General features: G+C 45.3%; 1 protein-coding gene across 1 annotated transcript in view; it reads left to right on the top strand.

The window, feature by feature from the left end:
* ica1 (islet cell autoantigen 1) overlaps positions 1–20,209 on the top strand; it is a 384,634-nt gene that overhangs the window by 271,675 nt on the left and 92,750 nt on the right. Inside the window, exon 10 of the mRNA XM_070881029.1 lies at positions 7,334–7,374. Within this exon, the coding sequence (XP_070737130.1) occupies positions 7,334–7,374 (41 nt within the window). The remainder of the gene's footprint in view (positions 1–7,333; positions 7,375–20,209) is intronic.

The following is a 20,209-nucleotide window of genomic DNA, read 5'->3' on the forward strand; positions in this document are numbered from 1 at the left end:
GGATTAAAGATTTGATTGGAAAAATGCCTAAACTGTAGCTCATGCAATTCTTTGTAAAAGCACAAGGCATACCCTGTAACTTAAAACCTGTCCACACACAGCAGCAAAGTTCTTTTTGAATGTTCCCCCAAACTTATTTACTCCTTTGACTCTCCTGGGTAGTGATTCATGGTTCCAGCTGTGCCAGCAGACTTCACTCATCTATATATTTGTAAAGTATGTATCCCTGGGTTTACCTGCCACCAGGGAGAGCAACCGTTGGAGGTCATTGGGCCACAGACACACACGTGCAGCCCTTGTATATAAAGAAAGCCTCCATGTTTAATCCTCAGTTTGAGAGCTAATAAAGTAGAGTCAGGTTGCACCTGATTGAGTTCACGGTACTAAGCCTATTGAGTTATTGCATATGCAACATTTGGCGACGAGGTACAATACCAACTTTCACACACACACAAAAAAATGAGCACCATTGGAATCCTGGAGCGATTCGTAGAGGAAGAAGACTGGGAGGATTTTACAGATCGCCTCGACCAGTACTTCGTGGCCAACAAGATGGATGAAGACGCTGACGCAGTTAGGCGCAGGGCGGTTTTCCTCACGGTTTGTGGTCCAAAAATGTATGGCCTCATAAAGAATCTGCTCTCACCTTGCACGTCCAATGGAAAAGACCTATGAGGAATTATATGCTCTGATTCGGGACCATCTCAAACCTAAAAAAGGCATCATTATCTCTAGATATCGCTTTTACAAGCATGTTCGTTCTGAGGGCCAGGACCTGGCGAAATTTGTTGCCGACCTGAGACGTCTCGCTGGGCCGTGTAAGTTTGGAACCGCGTTGGAAGACATGCTGCGTGACGTCTTTGTAATAGGCATAAACCATGAGGTGATCCTGCGGAAGCTGCTGGCTGCGGAGACGCTGGATCTGAGCAGGGCCATCACGATTGCCCAGGCTTACCTGACCACAAAGCAGATATCCTCGCAGAGTCGGAACTCCACGGCAAGTACTGTGCACCAGATTGTGTCGTCAGTTGGCAGAGCTGCACCTCGCAGGGCCTACCCGACTGTGTTTGCGAAACCTGTAGCTGCTCAAAGTCCGCCATTGGGCACTAATCCGATTTCACCCTGTTGGCATTGTGGGGGCAATCATTGGCCTCATCAGTGTCGTTTCAGGCAGTATATTTGTAGAGGCTGTGCGAAAATGGGGCACCTTCAGCAGATGTGTCCGCAGCTCAGCAAGTGTGCTGCGACACACCACATAGATGATGATGATCGATCCGGAGTGGATCCGGGAATGCAACCCGAGATACCCGAGGAGGATGTGTATCGTGTACATTCGTTCCTGACAAAGAGCCAACCGATAATGATTGAAGTAAAATTGAACGGCGTGCTGGTATCTATGGAATTAGACACGGGTGCGAGTCAGTCAATTATGGGCCAGGGGACTTTTGAAAAGCTGTGGGATACCAAGGTCGTGAAACCAAAGCTGAGTCCAGTAAATGCACAATTGCGTACCTACACCAAAGAGCTCATACCAGTGATTGACAGTGCAGCAGTAAAGTTGTAGTACGATGGGGCGGTTCATGATCTATCGCTATGGATCATTCCAGGCAATGGTCCAACACTGTTCAGCAGGAGTTGGCTCGAAAAAATAAAGTGGAACTGGAACGATATTAAAGCTTTGACATCGGTGGATGACGCTTCGTGTGCTCAATTGCGGAGCAAATTTCCCTCGCTGTTGAACCGGGCATTGGCAACTTCACGGGAGCCAAGGTGCAGATCCACCTGGACTCTGATGCAAGACCCGTCCATCACAAAGCCCGGACAGTCCCATACATGATGAGGGAGAAGGTCGAAATCTAACTGGACATTCACCGGTCGAATTTAACGAATGGGCTTGTCCCATTGTTCCTGTGCTGAAGAGTGATGGCACTGTCAGGATTTGTGGCGACTACAAGGTTACGATCAACCGAGTTTCGAAACAGGATCAATACCCGTTACCAAAGGCTGATGACCTGTTTGCAATGCCAGCCGGGGAAAGTCATTCACCAAATTGGATCTGACGTCAGCCTACATGACACAGCAGCTTGTCTAATCGTCGAAGAAACTTACGTGCATCAATGCGCTTAAAGGGCTGTTCATTTACAACAGGTGTCCTTTCGGAATTCGCTTGGCTGCAGGCCATATTTCAGAGAAACATGTAGAGTTTACTGAAGTCCGTCCCTAGAACCATGGTGTTCCAAGATGACATTCTGGTCACAGTTCGTGACACTGCCGAACACCTGCACAACCTGGAAGAGGTTCTACGTCATCTGGTCAAAGTGGGGCTCAAGCTGAAACGTTCAAAATTTGTCTTTATGGCACTGGAAGTCAAATTCCTGGGAAGGAAGATTGCTGCAAACAGCATCAGGCCTACGGACTCGAAAACAGAGGCCATCAAAAATGCGCCCAGATCCCAGAATGTTGCTGCGTTCGTTCCTTGGTCTTCTCAACGACTTCGGTAATTTCTTACCTAAATTGAGCATATTATTAGAGCCACTCCAAATGCTGCTCAGAAAAGGCGACAACTGAGTTTGGTGTGTATCTCAAGACGGGGCCTTCGAGAAGGCTAGAAATCTGCTTTGTTCCAACAAATTGCTGGTACGTTATGACCCATGCAAGCGTTTAGTATTGGCCTGTGATGCTTCATCACATGGGGTTGGTTGCGTGCTCCAACAATCCAATGAGTCGGGCAAATTATAACCCGTTGCATACGTGTCGAGATGCATGTCTAAAGCGGAAAGAGCCTATGGCATGGTAGAGAAAGAAGCTTTAACCTGCGTATATGGGGTTAAAAAGATGCACCAGTATCTGTTTGGGCTTTGTTTCGAGCTTGAAACTGATCACAAGCCGCTCATATCTTTGTTTTCAGAGCATAGAGGTATCAATACCAACGCGTTGTCCCACATCCAGTGGTGGGTGCTGACATTATCTGCCAATGATTATGTCATTCGCCATAGACCTGGCACCGAGAATTATGCCGATGCATTGAGCCGTTTACCGTTGCCCACATCGGAGGTGGAAATGCCACAGCCCGCAGACCTACCGTTGGTCATGGATGCCTTTGAGAGTGAAGGATCGCCTGTCACTGCTCAACAAGTTAGGACCTGGACCAGCCAGGATCCGATCTTATCGGTTGTAAAACGTTGTGTCCTTAGTGGTGATTGGTTGGCCATTCCCAGGGAAGTGTGTGATGAGACCAAACCTTACAACCATCGCAAAGACGAACTATCCATTCAATCTGATTGTTTGCTATGGGGTGATCATGTTGTTATGCCCAAGAAAGGCAGAGAGAGATTTGTACGGGATTTGCACAATACCCATCCTGGTATTGTAATGATGAAGGCCATTGCCAGGTCTCACGTTTGGTGGCCTGGCATTGACTCTGATTTAGGGTCATGTGTGCATCAGTGCAACACTTGTATGCAGTTAAGCAATGCACCAGTGGAATCTCCGCTAAGTCTGTGGTCGTGGCCATCCAAACCATGGTTGAGGATCCACATCGACTATGCAGGTCCTTTCCTGGGTAAAATATTTTTGGTAGTGGTGGATGCGTATTCCAAATGGATAGAATGTGTAATCATGTCATCCAGCACATCCACAGCCACCATTGAGAGCCTTCGTACCATGTTCGCCACTCATGGTCAGCCCGACATCGTTGTGAGCGACAACGGATCGTGCTTCATGAGTTTGGAGTTTCAAGAGTTTATGAGACTCAATGGTATCAAGCACGTAAGGTCAGCACCATTCAAACCTGCGCCCAATGGTCAAGCGGAGCAAGTCGTCCAAACAACAAGCAGAGCCTGAAATGTGTAACTCACGGTTCTTTGCAGACTCGCTTATCATGCATACTGCTTCGTTACAGGACGAGACCCCACACACTTACCGGGTTCCCCCTGCTGAACTGTTGATGGAGAGGTCTCAAGACCAGGCTCTCACTTGTCCACCCTGATCTTAACAATCACATCGAAAACAGACATCAACATCAGCAGTGGTATCATGATTGCACTGCCGTGTCACGTGACATCTCTATTAATGATCCTGTGTATATGCTAAATTATGGTCAAAGCCCCAAGTGGGTTACTGGCACTGTTGCGGCCAAGGAGGGTGACAGGGTGCTTATTGTCAGGCTCACTAATGGGCAAACATGCAGAAGGCACATTGATCAGACGAAATTGCGGCACACAGACGAACCGGAACAGCTTGAAGAAGACACTATCAATGACCAAACGATTCATATTCAGCCATCAGAAGACCCTGCTGTTGTCAATGAATCTCGACCTTCAGCCCCCGACATGGACACTGCCACTCCCATTAGATTGGCTACCCAGCCTCAAGTCATGAATGACTCGTAGAGCTCACCCAGATCTGGAATTGAACTGAGACGATCAAGTAGGGAACAGAAAGCCCCAGACGGTCTCAATTTGTAAATAGGACTGATACCAAGATCTTGAGGGGGAATGATGTAATGTATGTATGCCTGGGGGGAGCGACCGTCGAAGTTCATTGGGCCACAGACACACACGTGCAGCCCTTGTATATAAAGAAAGCCCTCCATGTTTAATCCTCACTTTGAGAGCTAATAAAATAGAGTCAGGTCGCACCTGATTGAGTTCACGATACTCTGCCTATTGAGTTATTGCATATGCAACAATATTATAAATGGAAATTAGTGTCAGTTGATATGATGAGAGTCATCACAGCTAAGCATTGATCTTGTTCTCAGGACACATCCACATGTGCAATTTCAGAGGGGACCAATGGATTTTTAAAAAATTTCCCTCCTTCCCTCGCCCAAGGACACTGATGAAAATTGTAACAGCCCTGCTACCACCCTGGCTGAGATTAGCAAACTTCCAACTTTCCTGCACCTTAGGGTTCAGAGCCACACCGTAAAGATCATTTATTTACTGTGTCATCAGTTTGGAATACTTTTAAAGGAAAGTGTAATGTGCACTCATGCTTCTAGATTGATTCTTTCTTGAGGATTAATCCACATGTGAATGTGAACACAAATGCAATGCTTTCAATTGTTTAAAGTGACAGGGCTGCTCCACTTCTAATCGGTTTTAAAAGTTTTTACTATGAACTGTAAATATTAACAGATGTATTATCAATTATACCTCCAACAATGCTGGTTAAGCTATATGTATTTTGTAGCATTATGGATCACACTTATTTTCCCAACAGTTTACCTGTAACAAATATTGAAAACATTTCCTTTTATGTTTTCTTAAAATCAAATATAAAATCCAGTATGACTGGATACAGATAAAGAAATAGCTCTTGAGCAGGCAGAGCTGCTAAAAGTACAAATAAATTGTAATAAATTAGGGAGTCAATTTTCCTCTGTTTTGCATCTGGGGTATGTTTAATTCCTTGATGAAAAGCAGATGAAAAAGTGACAAGAGGACCTTGCCACCAGATCTTCATTCCCTTTATGCTTCATGGACATTTGCAACCGAAAAGGGTGCTCGAGTGTAATTGTACTGATATGGAGCAGGGAGTGACATCATCATGCCTTCTACCTAATTTTCTTGGATCTCCACTTGGCAGCAACTTACACGTGTGGCATCCACAATAAATGGGCATTAGTGCTTGCTATGATCTAAGAAGGGTCAGGCAGGCAGGCAGCAAACACCTAGCCGCACCATAAAAGTAATTACCCCTTTTCTCATAAGGCCAGCAAAATTAAGACCCGAGGCCTTCTGGCTGTTCTTTCTGGCCCTGACATTGGTGGTCATTTACTCCCCAATTTTGGTTTCAAACTCCTTCTAAGGTGTGTTCCTGTGGCAGGGGAGAGTCAGGCCCATTAAAAAGATCTGAACCAGAAAATACTTTGGTTGTGATCCACCCAACTTGCGCTCAAGTGGGAGGAAGAAATGAATTAGCCTCCAGATTTCCTGTTTTTTATAATTCTGCCGCTTTCTTCCATTGCAAAATTCCAGATCCTATAGCTAATGGGAACCCACAGGGGTCAAATTTTCTTTTGTGCTATTGTTTCAGTGGCCAAAATGTCATAGCCTATCTCTTTACTTTATAGATGCTGACTGGTCTGTTGTCCATCTCCAGCATTTTCTGTTTTTGCTTCAGATTTCCAATGTTCACAGTTTTTCCTTTTTGACAAAGTGTGTGGTAGCAGTATGGTTGAGAGTCGAAGCTCAATAGTATGTGGATTAAATCTGCATTCTCACTGCCTTGGCACAACACACTGATTGATGCTCCAGTGCATTGGTACGAGCCAGTCTTCAGCCAATTCGATTCACTCCATGTGATATCAAGAAACGGTTGAGCGCACTGGATATAGCAAAGGCTATGGGTCCTGACAACATCCCGGCTGTTGTGCTGAAGACTTGTGCTCCAGAACTATCCGCGCCTCTAGCCAAGTTGTTCTAGTATAGCTACAACACTGGCATCTACCCGACAATGTGTAAAACTGCTCAAGTATGTCCCGTCCACTAAAAGCAGACAAATCCAATCCGGCCATCATCTACTCTGAATCATCAGCAAAGTGATGGAAGGTGTTGTCGACAGTGCTATCAAGCAGTACTTACACACCAATAACCTGTTCACCAATGCTCAGTTTGGGTTCTGCCAGAACCACTCGGCTCCAGACCTCATTATAGCCTTGATCCAAACTTGGACAAAAGAGCTGAATTCCAGAGATGAGGTGAGAGTGACTGCCCTTGATATCAAGGCAGCATTTGACCAACTATGGCATCAAGGAGCCAGAATAAAATTGAAGTCAATGGGAATTAGGGGGAAAACTCTTCATTGGCCGGAGTCATACCTAGAAAGAAGAAATAGTTGAAAATCATAATGCATACCACCTGCTAATTTTGATTCAATATTTGTAATTGCCATTTTATTTTAAATCCCTGTTTACTATTAATACTATGATTTCAAGTATTTTATAATATATAATTATATTCAGATTACTTAAAAAAAAAATGTATTCACATGTACCTAATTTTGAAATGTCACTTTTAGCGTATTAATTTTTTAGATAATTGTTTGTAGTAAACAAGCATTGAATGATTCAAATACAAACAATGCTCTTAAAGTATTCATTGGGACTACATGATAATCATTAAATTTACATGTCTAAACACTGGTAATTGTTATGGAATTGCACAACCTTTGTCAATTTACTATAGAGTGTTTTTATAAATACCCTGTAATGTAAGATTTGAGATTTAATTTTTCCAAATCTTTGGCAGATAGGCAGTCTAACACTTGCAAAGTATTTGTATTAATTTATGTTTCAGATTTTTATTTTGGTTGTTTCATTTTATAGGCTTATCTCATTAGAAGAAGAAAAGGAGAATAAAGAATCAGGTAAGGTTACATAAAGTTCAGGTATGGTTATATAACCTTAAAAAAACTTAATTGGTAAAGCCAACAACAATTTTCATACACATCACATAGCAAAACCTCCTAAAGTGGTTTACATTTCAGTGTTAGACTGGAGAAGGAGCGGAATTAGAGCTGTCCGAAGGACCATAGAATTTATAGCACTGAAAGGACATTTAGCCCACTGCACCAGCTCTTCATTTGGAGCTACCTAATTCCCATTTCTCAGCTCTTTCTTTGGATCCCTTTATATTCTTCCTTGCCAAATACTTACCTAGTTCCCGTTCAAATGATGTTTTCGTGTTTTTCTCAATACCTACTTGTGGTAATAATTCTATGTTCTAATAACTCTCTGTGGAAAGATTCTTGCAAGCATTCCCATCGGTCTTCCAGTGGTAATCGTAAATCTATACCCTTGTATTACCAACTAATCAACCAGTGGAAACAATCTTCCACTTCTAAAAAATTATTCATTCTCAGGATGTAACAGTTTTACTACAACTGAGTGGCTTGCTAGGCCACTTCAGAGGACAGTTAAGAGTCAACCACATTACTTGTGCTCTTGCTGTTAAAAATCATACAATTTAGGATATACTTTCCTTCCCTATTCTTTTTCCCTAAATGATTGCAGGGGTACTGAAGAAGATGCCATTGCAAGATATGTACTGCCTATAGTGGCTCGTGTAGTAAAAGAGCCATGTGAGAGCAGTGCCACAGAAGGTGGACGACAGAAGAAACGCATTGCAGGGGGAGATGGGCCCATTAAAGCCAAAGTGCCAGATTTAATTTCTAAATTTAGCACACCATTATACCCCGTCTTGAATCTGTTTTCCAAGCATCAGAAATAAAAATTAGTTCCTCAATGTTCTGAACTCCACCAGCACTCCAAACTGACCTGGGTCTACCTTAGACCTCAACTGAGACCAGAGTAACTTAGAGCCCTTATCACTAAATATGGATGGAAGTCAACTTCCAAATCCTGTGTCTCTAGAAAAACGGCCATTTCCCTATCTACCATATGACTTCTGACCTCCCATCAATAGTCCCATGGCATAATAAACAGTGGCACATAAATGCAAGGATTGAATCATAGAAATTTACAGCACAGAAGGCGGTCATTTCGGCCCATCGTGTCCATGCCGGCCGACCAAGTGCCAACCAGCCTAATCCCACTTTCCAGCTCTTGGTCCGTAGCTCTGTAGATTATGGCACTTTAAGTGCACATCCAAGTATCATTTAAATGTGGGGAGGGTTCCTGCCTCTACCACCCTTTCTGACTGTGAGTTCCAGGCCCCCATCACCCTCTGGGTGAAGAAATTTCATCTCATATCTCCTCTAAACCTCCCCCACATTACTTTAAATCTATACCCCCTGGTTGTTTGCCCCTCTGCCAAGTGAAACAAGTTCTTCCTATCCACTCTATGCAAGCCCCTCATAATTTTATACACCTCAATCAGGTCTTCCCTTAGCCTCCTCTGTTCCAAAGAAAACAGACCCAGCATCTCCAATCTTTCCTCATAGCCAAAATTCTCCAGTCCAGGCAACATTCTTGTAAATCTCCTCTGCACTCTTTCCAGTGCAATCACATCTTTCCTGTAATGTGGTGACCAGAATTGCACACAGTACTCCAGCTGCAGCCTAACCAGTGTTTTATACAATTCAAACATAACCTCCTTGCGCTTGTATTCCATGCCTTGACTAATAAAGGCAAGTATTCCATATGCCTTCTTAACCACCTTATCTACCTGGCCTGCTACCTTCAGGGATCTGTGGACCTGCACTCCAAGTTTCCGTTGTTCCTCTACACTTTTCAGTGTCGTACCACTTAATGTCTATTCCCTTGCCTTGTTAGGCCTCCCTAAATGCATTACCTCACACTTATCCAGATTGAATTCCATTAGCCACTGTTCTGTCCTCCTGACCAGTTCATTGATATCTTCCTGCAGTCCACAGTTTCCTTCTTCATTATCAACCACATAACCTATTTTAGTGTAATCTGCAAATTTCTTAACCGTACCCCCAACATTTAAGTCCAAGTCATTGATATATAGCACAAAATGCAAGGGACCCAGCACTGAGCCCTGCGGGACCCCACTGGATACAGCCTTCAAGTCGCAAAAACATGCATCAACCATTACTCTTTGCTTCCTGCCTCTGAGCCAATTTTGGATCCAACTTGCCACTTTGCCCAAGATCCCATGGGCTATTACATTCGTGACCAGTCTGCCACGTGGGACCTTATCAAAAGCTTTGCTAAAATCCATATACACTATATCATACGCACTGCCCTCATCGACCCTCCTGGTTACCTCCTCGAAAAATTTGATCAACTTAGTCAGACACAACCTTCCCTTAACAAATCCATGCTGACTGTCCTTGATTAATCCATGCGTTTCCAAATGAAGATTTATCCTGTCCCTTGGATTTTTTCCAATAATTTTCTCACCACCGAGGTTCGGCTGACTGGCCTGTAATTACTCTGTCACTCCCTTTCTCCCTTTTTAAACAAAGGTACAACATTAGCAGTCCTCCAATCCTCTGGCACCACACCTGTAGCCAGAGAGGAATGGAAAATGCTGGTCAGAGCCTCTGCTATTTCCTCTTTTGCTTCTCTTAACAGCCAGGGATACATTTAATCCGGGCCTGGGGATTTATCCACTTTCAACGCTGCTAAGCCCCTTAATACTTCCTCTCTCACTATGTTTATCCCATCTAATATTTCACACTCCTCCTCCCTCATTGCAAAGTCTGCATCACCCTTTTCTTTTGTAATGATGCAAAGTATTCATTAAGAATCATAGAAACATAGAAAATAGGTGCAGGAGCAGGCCATTCGGCCCTTCGAGCCTGCACCGCCATTCACTATGATCATGGCTGATCATGCAACTTCAGTACCCCACTCCCGCCTTCTCTCCATACCCCCTGATCCCTTTAGCCGTAAGGGCCACATCTAACTCCCTCTTGAATATATCCAACGAACTGGACTCAACAACTTTCTGTGGTAGAGAATTCCACAGGTTCACCACTCTCTGGGTGAAAAAGTTTCTCCTCATCTCGGTCCTATATGACTTACCTCTTATCCTTAGATTGTGATTCCTGGTTCTGGACTTCCCCAACATCGGGAACATTCTTCCTGCATCCAGCCTGTCCAGTCCCATCAAATTTTATATGTTTCTATGAGATCCCCTCTCATTCTTCTAAATTCCAGTGAGTATAAGCCTAGTCGATCCAGTCTTTCCTCATATGTCAGTCCTGCCATCCCGGGAATTAGTCTGGTGAACCTTTGCTGCACTCCCTCAATAGCAAGCATGTCCTTCCTCAGATTAGGAGACCAAAACTGCACACAATACTCAAGGTGTGGTCTCACCAAGGCCCTGTACAACTGCAGTAAGACCTCCCTGCTCCAATACTCAAATCCTCTCACTATGAAGGCCAGCATGCCATTTGCTTTCTTTACTGCCTGCTGTACCTGCATGCCTACCTTCAGTGACTGATGTACCATGACACCCAGGTCTTGTTGCACCTCCCCTTTTACTAATCTGTCACCATTCAGATAATAATTTGTCTTCCTGTTTTTGCCACCAAAGTGGATAACTTCACATTTATCCACATTATACTGCATCTGCCATGCATTTGCTCATTCACCTAACCTTGTCCAAGTCACCCTGCAGCCTCTTAGCATCCTCCTCACAGCTCACACTGCCACCCAGCTTAGTGTCATCTGCAAACTTGGAGATATTACATTCAATTCCTTTGTCCAAATCATTAATGTATATTGTAAATAGCTGGGATCCCAGCACTGAACCTTGCAGCACCCCACTAGTCACTGCCTGCCGTTCTGAAAAGGACCCGTTTATTCCTAATCTTTGCTTCCTGTCTGCCAACCAGTTCTCTATCCATGTCAATACATTACCCCCAATACCATGTGCCTTAATTTTTCACACTAATCTCTTGTGTGGGACCTTGTCAAAAGCCTTTTGAAAGTCCAAATACACCACATCCGATGGTTCTCCCTTATCCACTCTACTAGTTACATCCTCAAAAAACTCTAGAAGATATGTCAAGTATGATTTCCCTTTCATAAATCCATGCTGACTTGGACCGATCCTGTCATTGCTTTCCAAATGCGCTGCTATACATCTTTAATAATTGATTCCAGCATTTTCCCCACTACCGATGTCAGGCTAACCGGTCTATAATTCCCTGTTTTCTCTCTCCCTTTTTTAAAAAGTGGGGTTACATAAGCTACCCTCCAATCCATAGGTACCGATCCAGAGTCTATGGGATTTTGGAAAATTACCACCAATGCATCTACTATTTCTAGGGCAACTTCCTTAAGAATTTTGGGATGCAGACTATCAAGCCCTGGGAATTTATCGGCCTTCAGTCCCATCAGTTTCCCTAACACCATTTCCTGATTAATAAGGACTTCCCTCAGTTCCTCCTTCTCGCTAGACCCTCAGTCCCCTCGTATTTTTGAGAGGTTATTCGTGTCTTCCTTAGTGAAGACAGAACCAAAGTATTTGTTCAATTGGTCTGCCATTTCTTTGTTCCCCATTATGAATTCACCTGATTCTGACTGCAAGGGACCTACGTTAGTCTTCACTAATCTTTTTCTCTTCACATATCTATCAAAGCTTTTGCCGTCAGTTTTTATGTTCTCTGCAAGCTTACTCTCATACTCTATTTTCCCCCTCCTAATTAAACCCTTAGTCCTCCTCTGCTGAATTCTAAATTTCTCCCAGTCCTCAGGTTTGCTGCTTTTTCTGGCCAATTTATATGCCTCCTCTTTGGATTTAACACTATCCCTAATTTTTCTTGTTAGCCACGGTTGAGCCACCTTTCCTGTTTTATTTTTATGCCAGACAGGGATGTACAATAGTTGTAATTCATCCATGTGATCTATAAATGTCTGCCATTGCCTAGCCACCGTCAACCCTTTAAGTATCATTCACCAGTCTATCCTAGCCAAATCACGTCTCATATCATCAAAGTTTCCTGTCTTTAAGTTCAGGATCCTAGTCTCTGAATTAACTATATCACTCTCCATCTTAATGAAGAATTCTACCATATTATGGTCACTCTTCCCCAAGGGGCCACGCAGGACCAGATTGCTAATTAATCCTCTCTCGTTACACAAGACCCAGTCTAGGTTGGCCTGCTCTTTAGTTGGTTCCTCAACATATTGGTCTAGAAAACCATCCCTTATACACTCCAGGAAATCCTCTTCCACAGTATTACTACCAGTTTGGTTAGCCCAATCAATATGTAGGTTAAAGTCACCCATGATGCATGTGTCCCTAATTTCCTGTTTGATGCCATCCCCAACCTCCCTACTACTGTTTGGTGGTCTGTACACAACTCCTACTAACGTTTTCTTGGTGCCCTTTGGTGTTTCGCAGCTCTACTCTTGTAGATTCCACATCATCCAAGCTAATGTCCCTTCCTTGCTATTGCGTTAACCTCCCCTTTTAACCATTAACGCTACCCAACCTCTTTTTCCTTCCTGTCTATCCTTCCTGAATATTGAATACTCCTGGGTGTTGAGTTCCCAGCCTTGGTTACCCTGGAGCCATATCTCCATAATCCCAATTACATCATACCCGTTAACAGCTATCTGCGCAGTTAATTCGTCCACCTTATTACGAATGCTCCTCGCATTGAGACTCAGAGCCTTCAGGCTTGCTTTTTAATACTCTTTGTCCTTTTAGAATTATGTTGTAATGTGGCCCGTTTTGATTTTTGCCCTTGATTTCTCTGCACTCCACTCTTGCTTTTCTCCTTCCTGCCTTTTGCTTCAGCCCCCTTTTTACTTCCCTCTGCCTCCCTGCATAGGTTCCCATCCCCCTGCCATATTAGTTTAACTCCTCCCCAACAGCATTAGCAAGCACTCCGCCTAGGACAAAGGTTCCAGTCCTGCCCAGGTGCAGACTGTCTGGTTTGTACTGGTCCCACCTCCCTCAGACCCGGTTCCAATGCCCCAGGAATTTGAATCCCCCTCCTTGCACCATTTCTCAAGCCAGGTATTCATCTGAACTATCCTGCAATTTCTACTCCGACTAGCACGTGGCACTGGTAGCAATCCTGAGATTACTACCTTTGAGGTCCTACTTTTTAATTTAACTCCTAGCTCCCTAAATTCAGCTTGTAGGACCTCATCCTATTTGTTACCTATATCGTTGGTACCTGTATGCACCACGACAACTGGCTGTTCCCCCTCCCCCTCCAGAATGCACTGCAGCTGCTCCAAGACAGCCTTGACCCTTGCACCAGGGAGGCAACATACCATCCTGGAGTTTCATTTGCAGCCGCAGAATCGCCTATCTGTTCCCCTTACAATAGAATCCCCTATCACTATAGCTCTCCCATTCTTTTTCCTGCTCTCCTGTGCAGCAGAGCCACCCATGGTGCCATGAACTTGGCTGCTGCTGCCTTCCCCTGAGAAGTCATCTCCCCCAACAGTACCCAATACGGTGTATCTGTTTTGGAGGGAGATGCCACAGGGGACCCCTGCACTACCTTCCTTCCACTGCTCTGTCTGATGGTCACCCATTCCCTATCTGCCTGAGTAACCTTTACCTGTGGTGTGATCAACTAATTAAACGTGCTATTCATGACAAACTCAGCATCGCGGATTTCCAGAGTGAGTCCATGCGCAGCTCCATTGCAGCAGTGAGGTCTGTCAGAAGCTGCAGCTGGACACACTTCCTGCACACATAGACCCACATCTTCTGTCTCCATATACAGATTTTCTTTTATTGTCTCTAATAGGCCCTACTCTTTCTCTAGTGTCCTCGCACTTAATGTATTGATAAAACATCTTTGGGTATTCCCTGATTTTACTTGCCAACATTCTTTCATGCTCTCTCAATGCTTTCCTGATATATTTTGTAATTGTACCCCTGTACTTCTACTCCTCCAGAGTTTCTGCAGTGTTGAGTACGCGGTATCTGTCATGAGCTTCCCATTTTTTCTTTATCTTACCCTGTATGTCCCTTGACATCCAGGAGGCTCTAGATTTGTTAGACCCACCCTTTTTTAAGGGAACATACTTGAACTGTACCCTCAGGATCTCCTCCTTGAATGCCTCCCACTGGTCTGACACGGATTTACCATCAAGTAGCCGTTTCCAGTCCATTTTGGCCAAATCCCATCTTAGCTCAGCAAAATTGGCTTTACCACAATTGAGAACTTTTATTCGTGGTCCCCCTTTGTCCTTTTCTGTTGTGTATAGATGAACTACACGAGGCTGAGTACTGTGAGCTAAACTTAGTGTGACCTTAGTCTTTATTACAACTCCAGAGTGCCTAAACAACATGGCAGCCAACCTTTTATACTGGCGCTGCACGTGTGTGTAGGTGACCATTAGGACTCCAAAAGTCACACCCTCTGGTGGCAAGTATTACATAATTACATACATAACATCACTCCCCTCCAAAGTCTTTGGTACAAGTTATTTACAAGTTGAGGCCTTCGCTCCTCGATTGATCGTCTAAGTTCATGTGTGAATTGGCCGGACCATTGCTGCACTGCACCGTGGCTGGTCTGACCGGACTGTCAGGAATGGTGGGTTCATCCTCATGATTGACAGCGAGGTCGATTGCTGGTTCGGTGTGTGTTGGTGGATCGTCGATGGTGATGTCCTCTTCAAGTCGTTCCTGGTTGTCAGTAAATTGTAATTTGGTCTGATCTAAATGCTTTCTGCACGTTTGGCCATTTAACAGTTTGATTATAAACACCCGATTCCCTTCCTTGGCCAAAAGGGTGCCAGCAACCCACTTGGGACCATGACCGTAATTCAGGTTAACATCAATGTCACGTGAAACAGCTGCGCGATTGTGGTACATGTTCTGCCGGTGTTGCCGGTTTCCACGTGATCATTAAGATCCGGGTGGACTAAGGAGAGCCTGGTTTTGAGGGCTCTCTTCATTAACAATTCTGCCGCGGGATCGCGTCCAGTAGCTGAGCAGAATGCGAGACAAGCGGGTCTGCAGGGAGCCGTCTGTCATGCATTTCATGCTCTGCTTGATTGTTTGGACTGCCCGCTCCGCTTGACCATTAGACGCGGGCTTAAACGGAGCAAACCTGACATGCTTGATGCCATTGTGGGTCATAAACTCGTTGAATTCTGAGCTGGTGAAATACGGTCCATTGTCGTTGACAAGGACGCCGGGCAATCCATGGGTGGCGAACATGGCCCAGAGGCTTTCAATGGTGGCTGTGGACGTGCTGGATGACATGATTACACATTCAATCCATTTGGAGTAAGCGTCCACAACTACTAAAAACATCTTTCCTAGAAAGGGGCCGGCAAAATCTACGTAGATCCTGGACCACGGTTTGGAGGGTCATGACCACAGACTTAGTGAAGCCTCCCTTGGTGCATTGCTCAGTTGCGAGCAAGTGTTGCAGTGATGCACACACGACTGCAAGTTCGAGTCAATGCTGGGCCACCAAACATGCGACCTGGCAATTGCCTTCACCATGTCAATGCCTGGGTCGGTACTGTGTAGGTCGCATATAAACTTTTCCCTGCCTGTTTTTGGTGAAACCATGCGATTACCCCATAAGAGACAATCCAACTGGATGGATATTTCATCTTTGCGTCGGTGAAACGGTTTAATTTCATCTTGCAGTTCCCGGGAACGGCCGACCAGTTCCAATTTAGGACGCAACTCTTTACTAATGATAGCACAGGTTCCTAGCTGGTCCTGATCTGGCGAGCTGTGACGGGTGACCTCTCGCTCTCAAAAGCATCCATGACCAATAGCAAGTCTGCGGGCTGCGCCATTTCAACCCCAGTGGTGGGTAATGGTAGCCGGCTGAGAGCATCGGCACAGTTTTCAGTGGTCTGTGGCGGATAACAGTCATAAGCGGATAATGTTAGTGCCCATCTTTGGATGCGGGACGAAGCATTGGTATTTATACCTTTGCTCTTTGAAAACAGCGAAATGAGCGGCTTGTGGTCAATTTCAAACTCAAACTGAAGTCCAAATAGGTATTGGTGCATTTTCTTAACCCCACTTACACATGCTAACACCTCTTTCTCGACCATACTATAGGCTCTCTCAGCCTTAGACAGACTTCTAGACGCGTATGCAACCGGTTGGAGGTTGTCCGATACATTGGCTTGCTGTGACACACAGCCGACCCCGTACGATGAGGCGTCACAAGCTAACACTAAACGTTTACATGGGTCATAGTGTACAAGTAACTTATTTGAACATAGCAAGTTCCTGGCCATATCAATGGCTGTGTCTTGAGATTTGCCCCAAACCCAGTCGTCACCCTTACATAGCAACATGTGCAAAGGCTTTAACAACGTGCTCAACCTGGGTAGAATGTTACCGAAATAGTTGAGGAATCCCAGGGACGAAAGCAGCTCCATCACATTCTGTGGTCTGGGTGCATTCTTGATGGCCTCTGACTTTGAGTCCGTGGGCCTGATGCCGACTGCTGCAATCTTTCTCCCCAAAATTCTACTTCTGGTGCCAGGAAAACACACTTGGAGCGTTTCAGCCTGAGTCCCACTCTGTCACGGCGACTTAGAACCTCTTCCAGGTTGTGTAGATGTTCGATGGTGTCACGACCAGTGATCAGGATGTCGTCTTGAAACACAACAGTGTGCGGAACAGATTTCAGCAAACTCTCCATGTTTCTCTGGAAAATGGCTGCAGCCGAGCGAATTCCATAAGGGCACCTGTGGTATATAAACAGCCCTTTGTGTGTGTTGATGCACGTCAGTCTTTTTGAATATTCAGCCAGCTCCTGTGTCATGTAGGCGGAGGTTAGGTCCAACTTGGTGAATGACTTCCTCCCCCCCACCCCCGCTAACGTTGCAAACAGGTCATCCGCCTTGGGCAGTGGGTAGTGGTCTTGTAGTGAGACTCAGTTAATCGTTACCTTGTAGTCTCCGCAGATTCTAACCATGCCATCGCTTTTCAACACCGGAACAATTGGACTGGCCCACTCGTTAAACTCGACTGGCGATAAGATTCCTTCGCATTGGAGTCTGTCCAGTTCGAACTCGACTTTCTCCCTCATCATGTACGGAACCGCCCGAGCCTTGTGATGGATGGGCCGTGCATCGGGGCCCAGATGGATCTGTACCTTGGCGCCTGTGAAGTTGCCGATGCCTGGTTCGAATAGCGAGGGAAACTTGCTCAGCACTTGAGTACACAAGGCGTCATCCACTGAAGATAGTGCTTTAATGTTGTTCCAATTCCATCTAATCTTTTCTAGCCAGCTTCTGCCGAACAGCATTGGGCCATTGCCAGGAACAATCCATAATGATAGGTCATGCACAGCTCCATCATACGATACCTTCACTGCCGCACTTCCAATGACTGGTATGAGCTCTTTGGTGTAGGTACGCAACTTTGCATTAATCGGGCTCAGTTTGGACCTTTGTGCTTTATTGCCCCAGTTTCTCAAAAGCCTTCTGGCTCATTATTGACTGACTCGCACCCGTGTCCAACGCCATGGATACTGGAACTCCATTTAATTTGACTTTCAGCATTATATTAGGGCTTTTGGTGATGAAGGTATGTACCCCATGCACTTCTTCCTCAGGTTGAGTTGCCTGTGCTGTGTGATCTGCGCCGGATCGATCATCCTCTGCCACGTCGTATGTCGCAGCACGTTTGCCCCATCGTTGCGCAGCCTTTGCACAAGTAGTGCTTGAATCGACATTGATGGGGCCCGATGATTACTCCCACAGCGCCAACACGTTGCTAATGGATTTACATTAACCCCCAATGGCGGGCTCTGAGTCATCACAAGTCTTGCAGCCGCAGACGTATAGGCCCTGCCATATGCAGTTCGGCCTGCTAGCGACATCATTTTATGCACAGTACTTGGCGTTGAGCTTCGATGTTGAGAAGACATCTGTTTGGTGTTATCGTCCATAGCCATGCATGCCTGGGCGATTGCGATGGCCCTGCTCCGGTCTAGGATTTCGGCAGCCAACAGCTTTCGAAGAATGACCTCATGGCTGATGCCCAGCACGAAAAAGTCCCGTAGCATTTGCCCCAACACAGCTCCAAAATCGCAAGGTCCCGCGAGGCGTCTCAGGTCGGCAACATAATCCTGGCCCCCGGAGCGATGATGCATGCAAAAACGATATCTGGCCATGCGGCTTGAGGTGGTCCTGAACCAGCGTGCACAACTCTGTATGTTCCTTCTCCATTGGTTTGGTCAGTGCAAGCAGATTCTCGATGAGGCCGTATATTTTAGGCCCACAGACGGTGAGGGGTTAGTGTCTCCTTCCAGCTCATTGGCCGCGAAGTACTGGTCGAGACGCTCGATGAAGGCTTTCCAATCATCACCCTTTATGAATCTCTCTAATATTCCAACTGTAGCCATGGTTGCGTGAAGGTTCGTATTCTGTTACTCGTCGCCAATTGTTGTGTATAGAAGAATTCCACGAGGCTGAGTACTGTGAGCTAAACTTAGTGTGACCTTAGTCTTCTTTATTACAACTCCAGAGTGCCTAAACAACATGGCAGCCAACCTTTTAGACTGGCCCTGCATGTGTGTGCAGGTGACCATTAGGATTCCAACAGTTGCGCCTTCTGGTGGCATTTATTACATAATTACATACATAGCATTTTCCATAACTACCAAAAATCTTACTGAATTATGATCACTAGCACCAAAATGCTCTCTTACTGATACCCCTTCCACCTGCCCCTCTTCATTCCCCAAAACCAAACCCAGAACCATCCCCTCCCTTATTTGGCTTGTTACATACTAGCTACAGAAGTTCTCCTGAATGCATTTTAGGAATTCTTCACCCTATGTACCATTTACACTACATTTTTCCCAATTAATATTAGGGTAGTTGAAATCCCCCACTATTACACCCTATAGTTTTTGAACTTCGCAGCAATTTTCACACATATTTGTTCTTCTATCTCCCTCTGACAGCTTGGGGGTCTATATTACATTCCCAGTAGTGTGATCGCCTCTTTTTTGTTCTTTAATTTAACCCATTTGGCCTCGTTTGATGACCACTCCAACATATCATCCCTTCTCACAGCTGTAATTGTTTCTTTAATCAATACTGCGACCCCCCCACCCCCTCCTTTGTTACACCCTTCTCTATCCCACCTGAAAACCCTGTAACCAGGAATGTTGAGCTGCCATACCTGCCCATCTTTCAGCCATGTCTTAGTAATAACTATAATATCGTACTCTCAAGTGTCAATCTGTGCACTCAGCTCATCTGCCATAGTCCCTATACTCCTTGCATTGAAGTATATACCATTTAATATTGCCAAACTCCCCTGTTGTCTATTTTCCAGCCCTTGTTTCCTCCGTCTTCCAAATTCATTTTCTACTTCTTCTCTGCTGCCCAATTCCAGCTTTGCTTCTCTCCCCACTGAATCTATTCTCAGGTTCCCATCCCCTGCCAAGCTAGTTTAAACCCTCCCCAACAGCACTAGCAAAAACCCCCGCAAGGTTACTGGTCCCAGCTCTGTTGAGGTGCAATCCATCTGGCTTGTATAGGTCCCACCTCCCCCAGAAACAGTCCCAATGCCTCAGGATCCTAAAGCCCTCCCTCCTGCAGCATCTCTCCAGCCATGCATTCATCTGTTCTATTCTCCTATTTCTGTACTCACTAGCACGCGGCACCAGCAGTACTCCGGAGATCACTATCTTTGAGGTCCTGCTTTTTAATCTCACTCCCAGCTCCCTAAACTCTGCCTGCAGGACCTCATCCCTCTTTCTACCTATGTCATTGGTACCGATATGAATCCCGACCTCTGGCTGTTCTCCCTCTCCCCCCCCCCCCCCCAGAATGTCTTTGCAGCCGCTC

Source organism: Pristiophorus japonicus, chromosome 5, assembly GCF_044704955.1.
Source record: "Pristiophorus japonicus isolate sPriJap1 chromosome 5, sPriJap1.hap1, whole genome shotgun sequence".
Classification (NCBI taxonomy): domain Eukaryota; kingdom Metazoa; phylum Chordata; class Chondrichthyes; family Pristiophoridae; genus Pristiophorus; species Pristiophorus japonicus.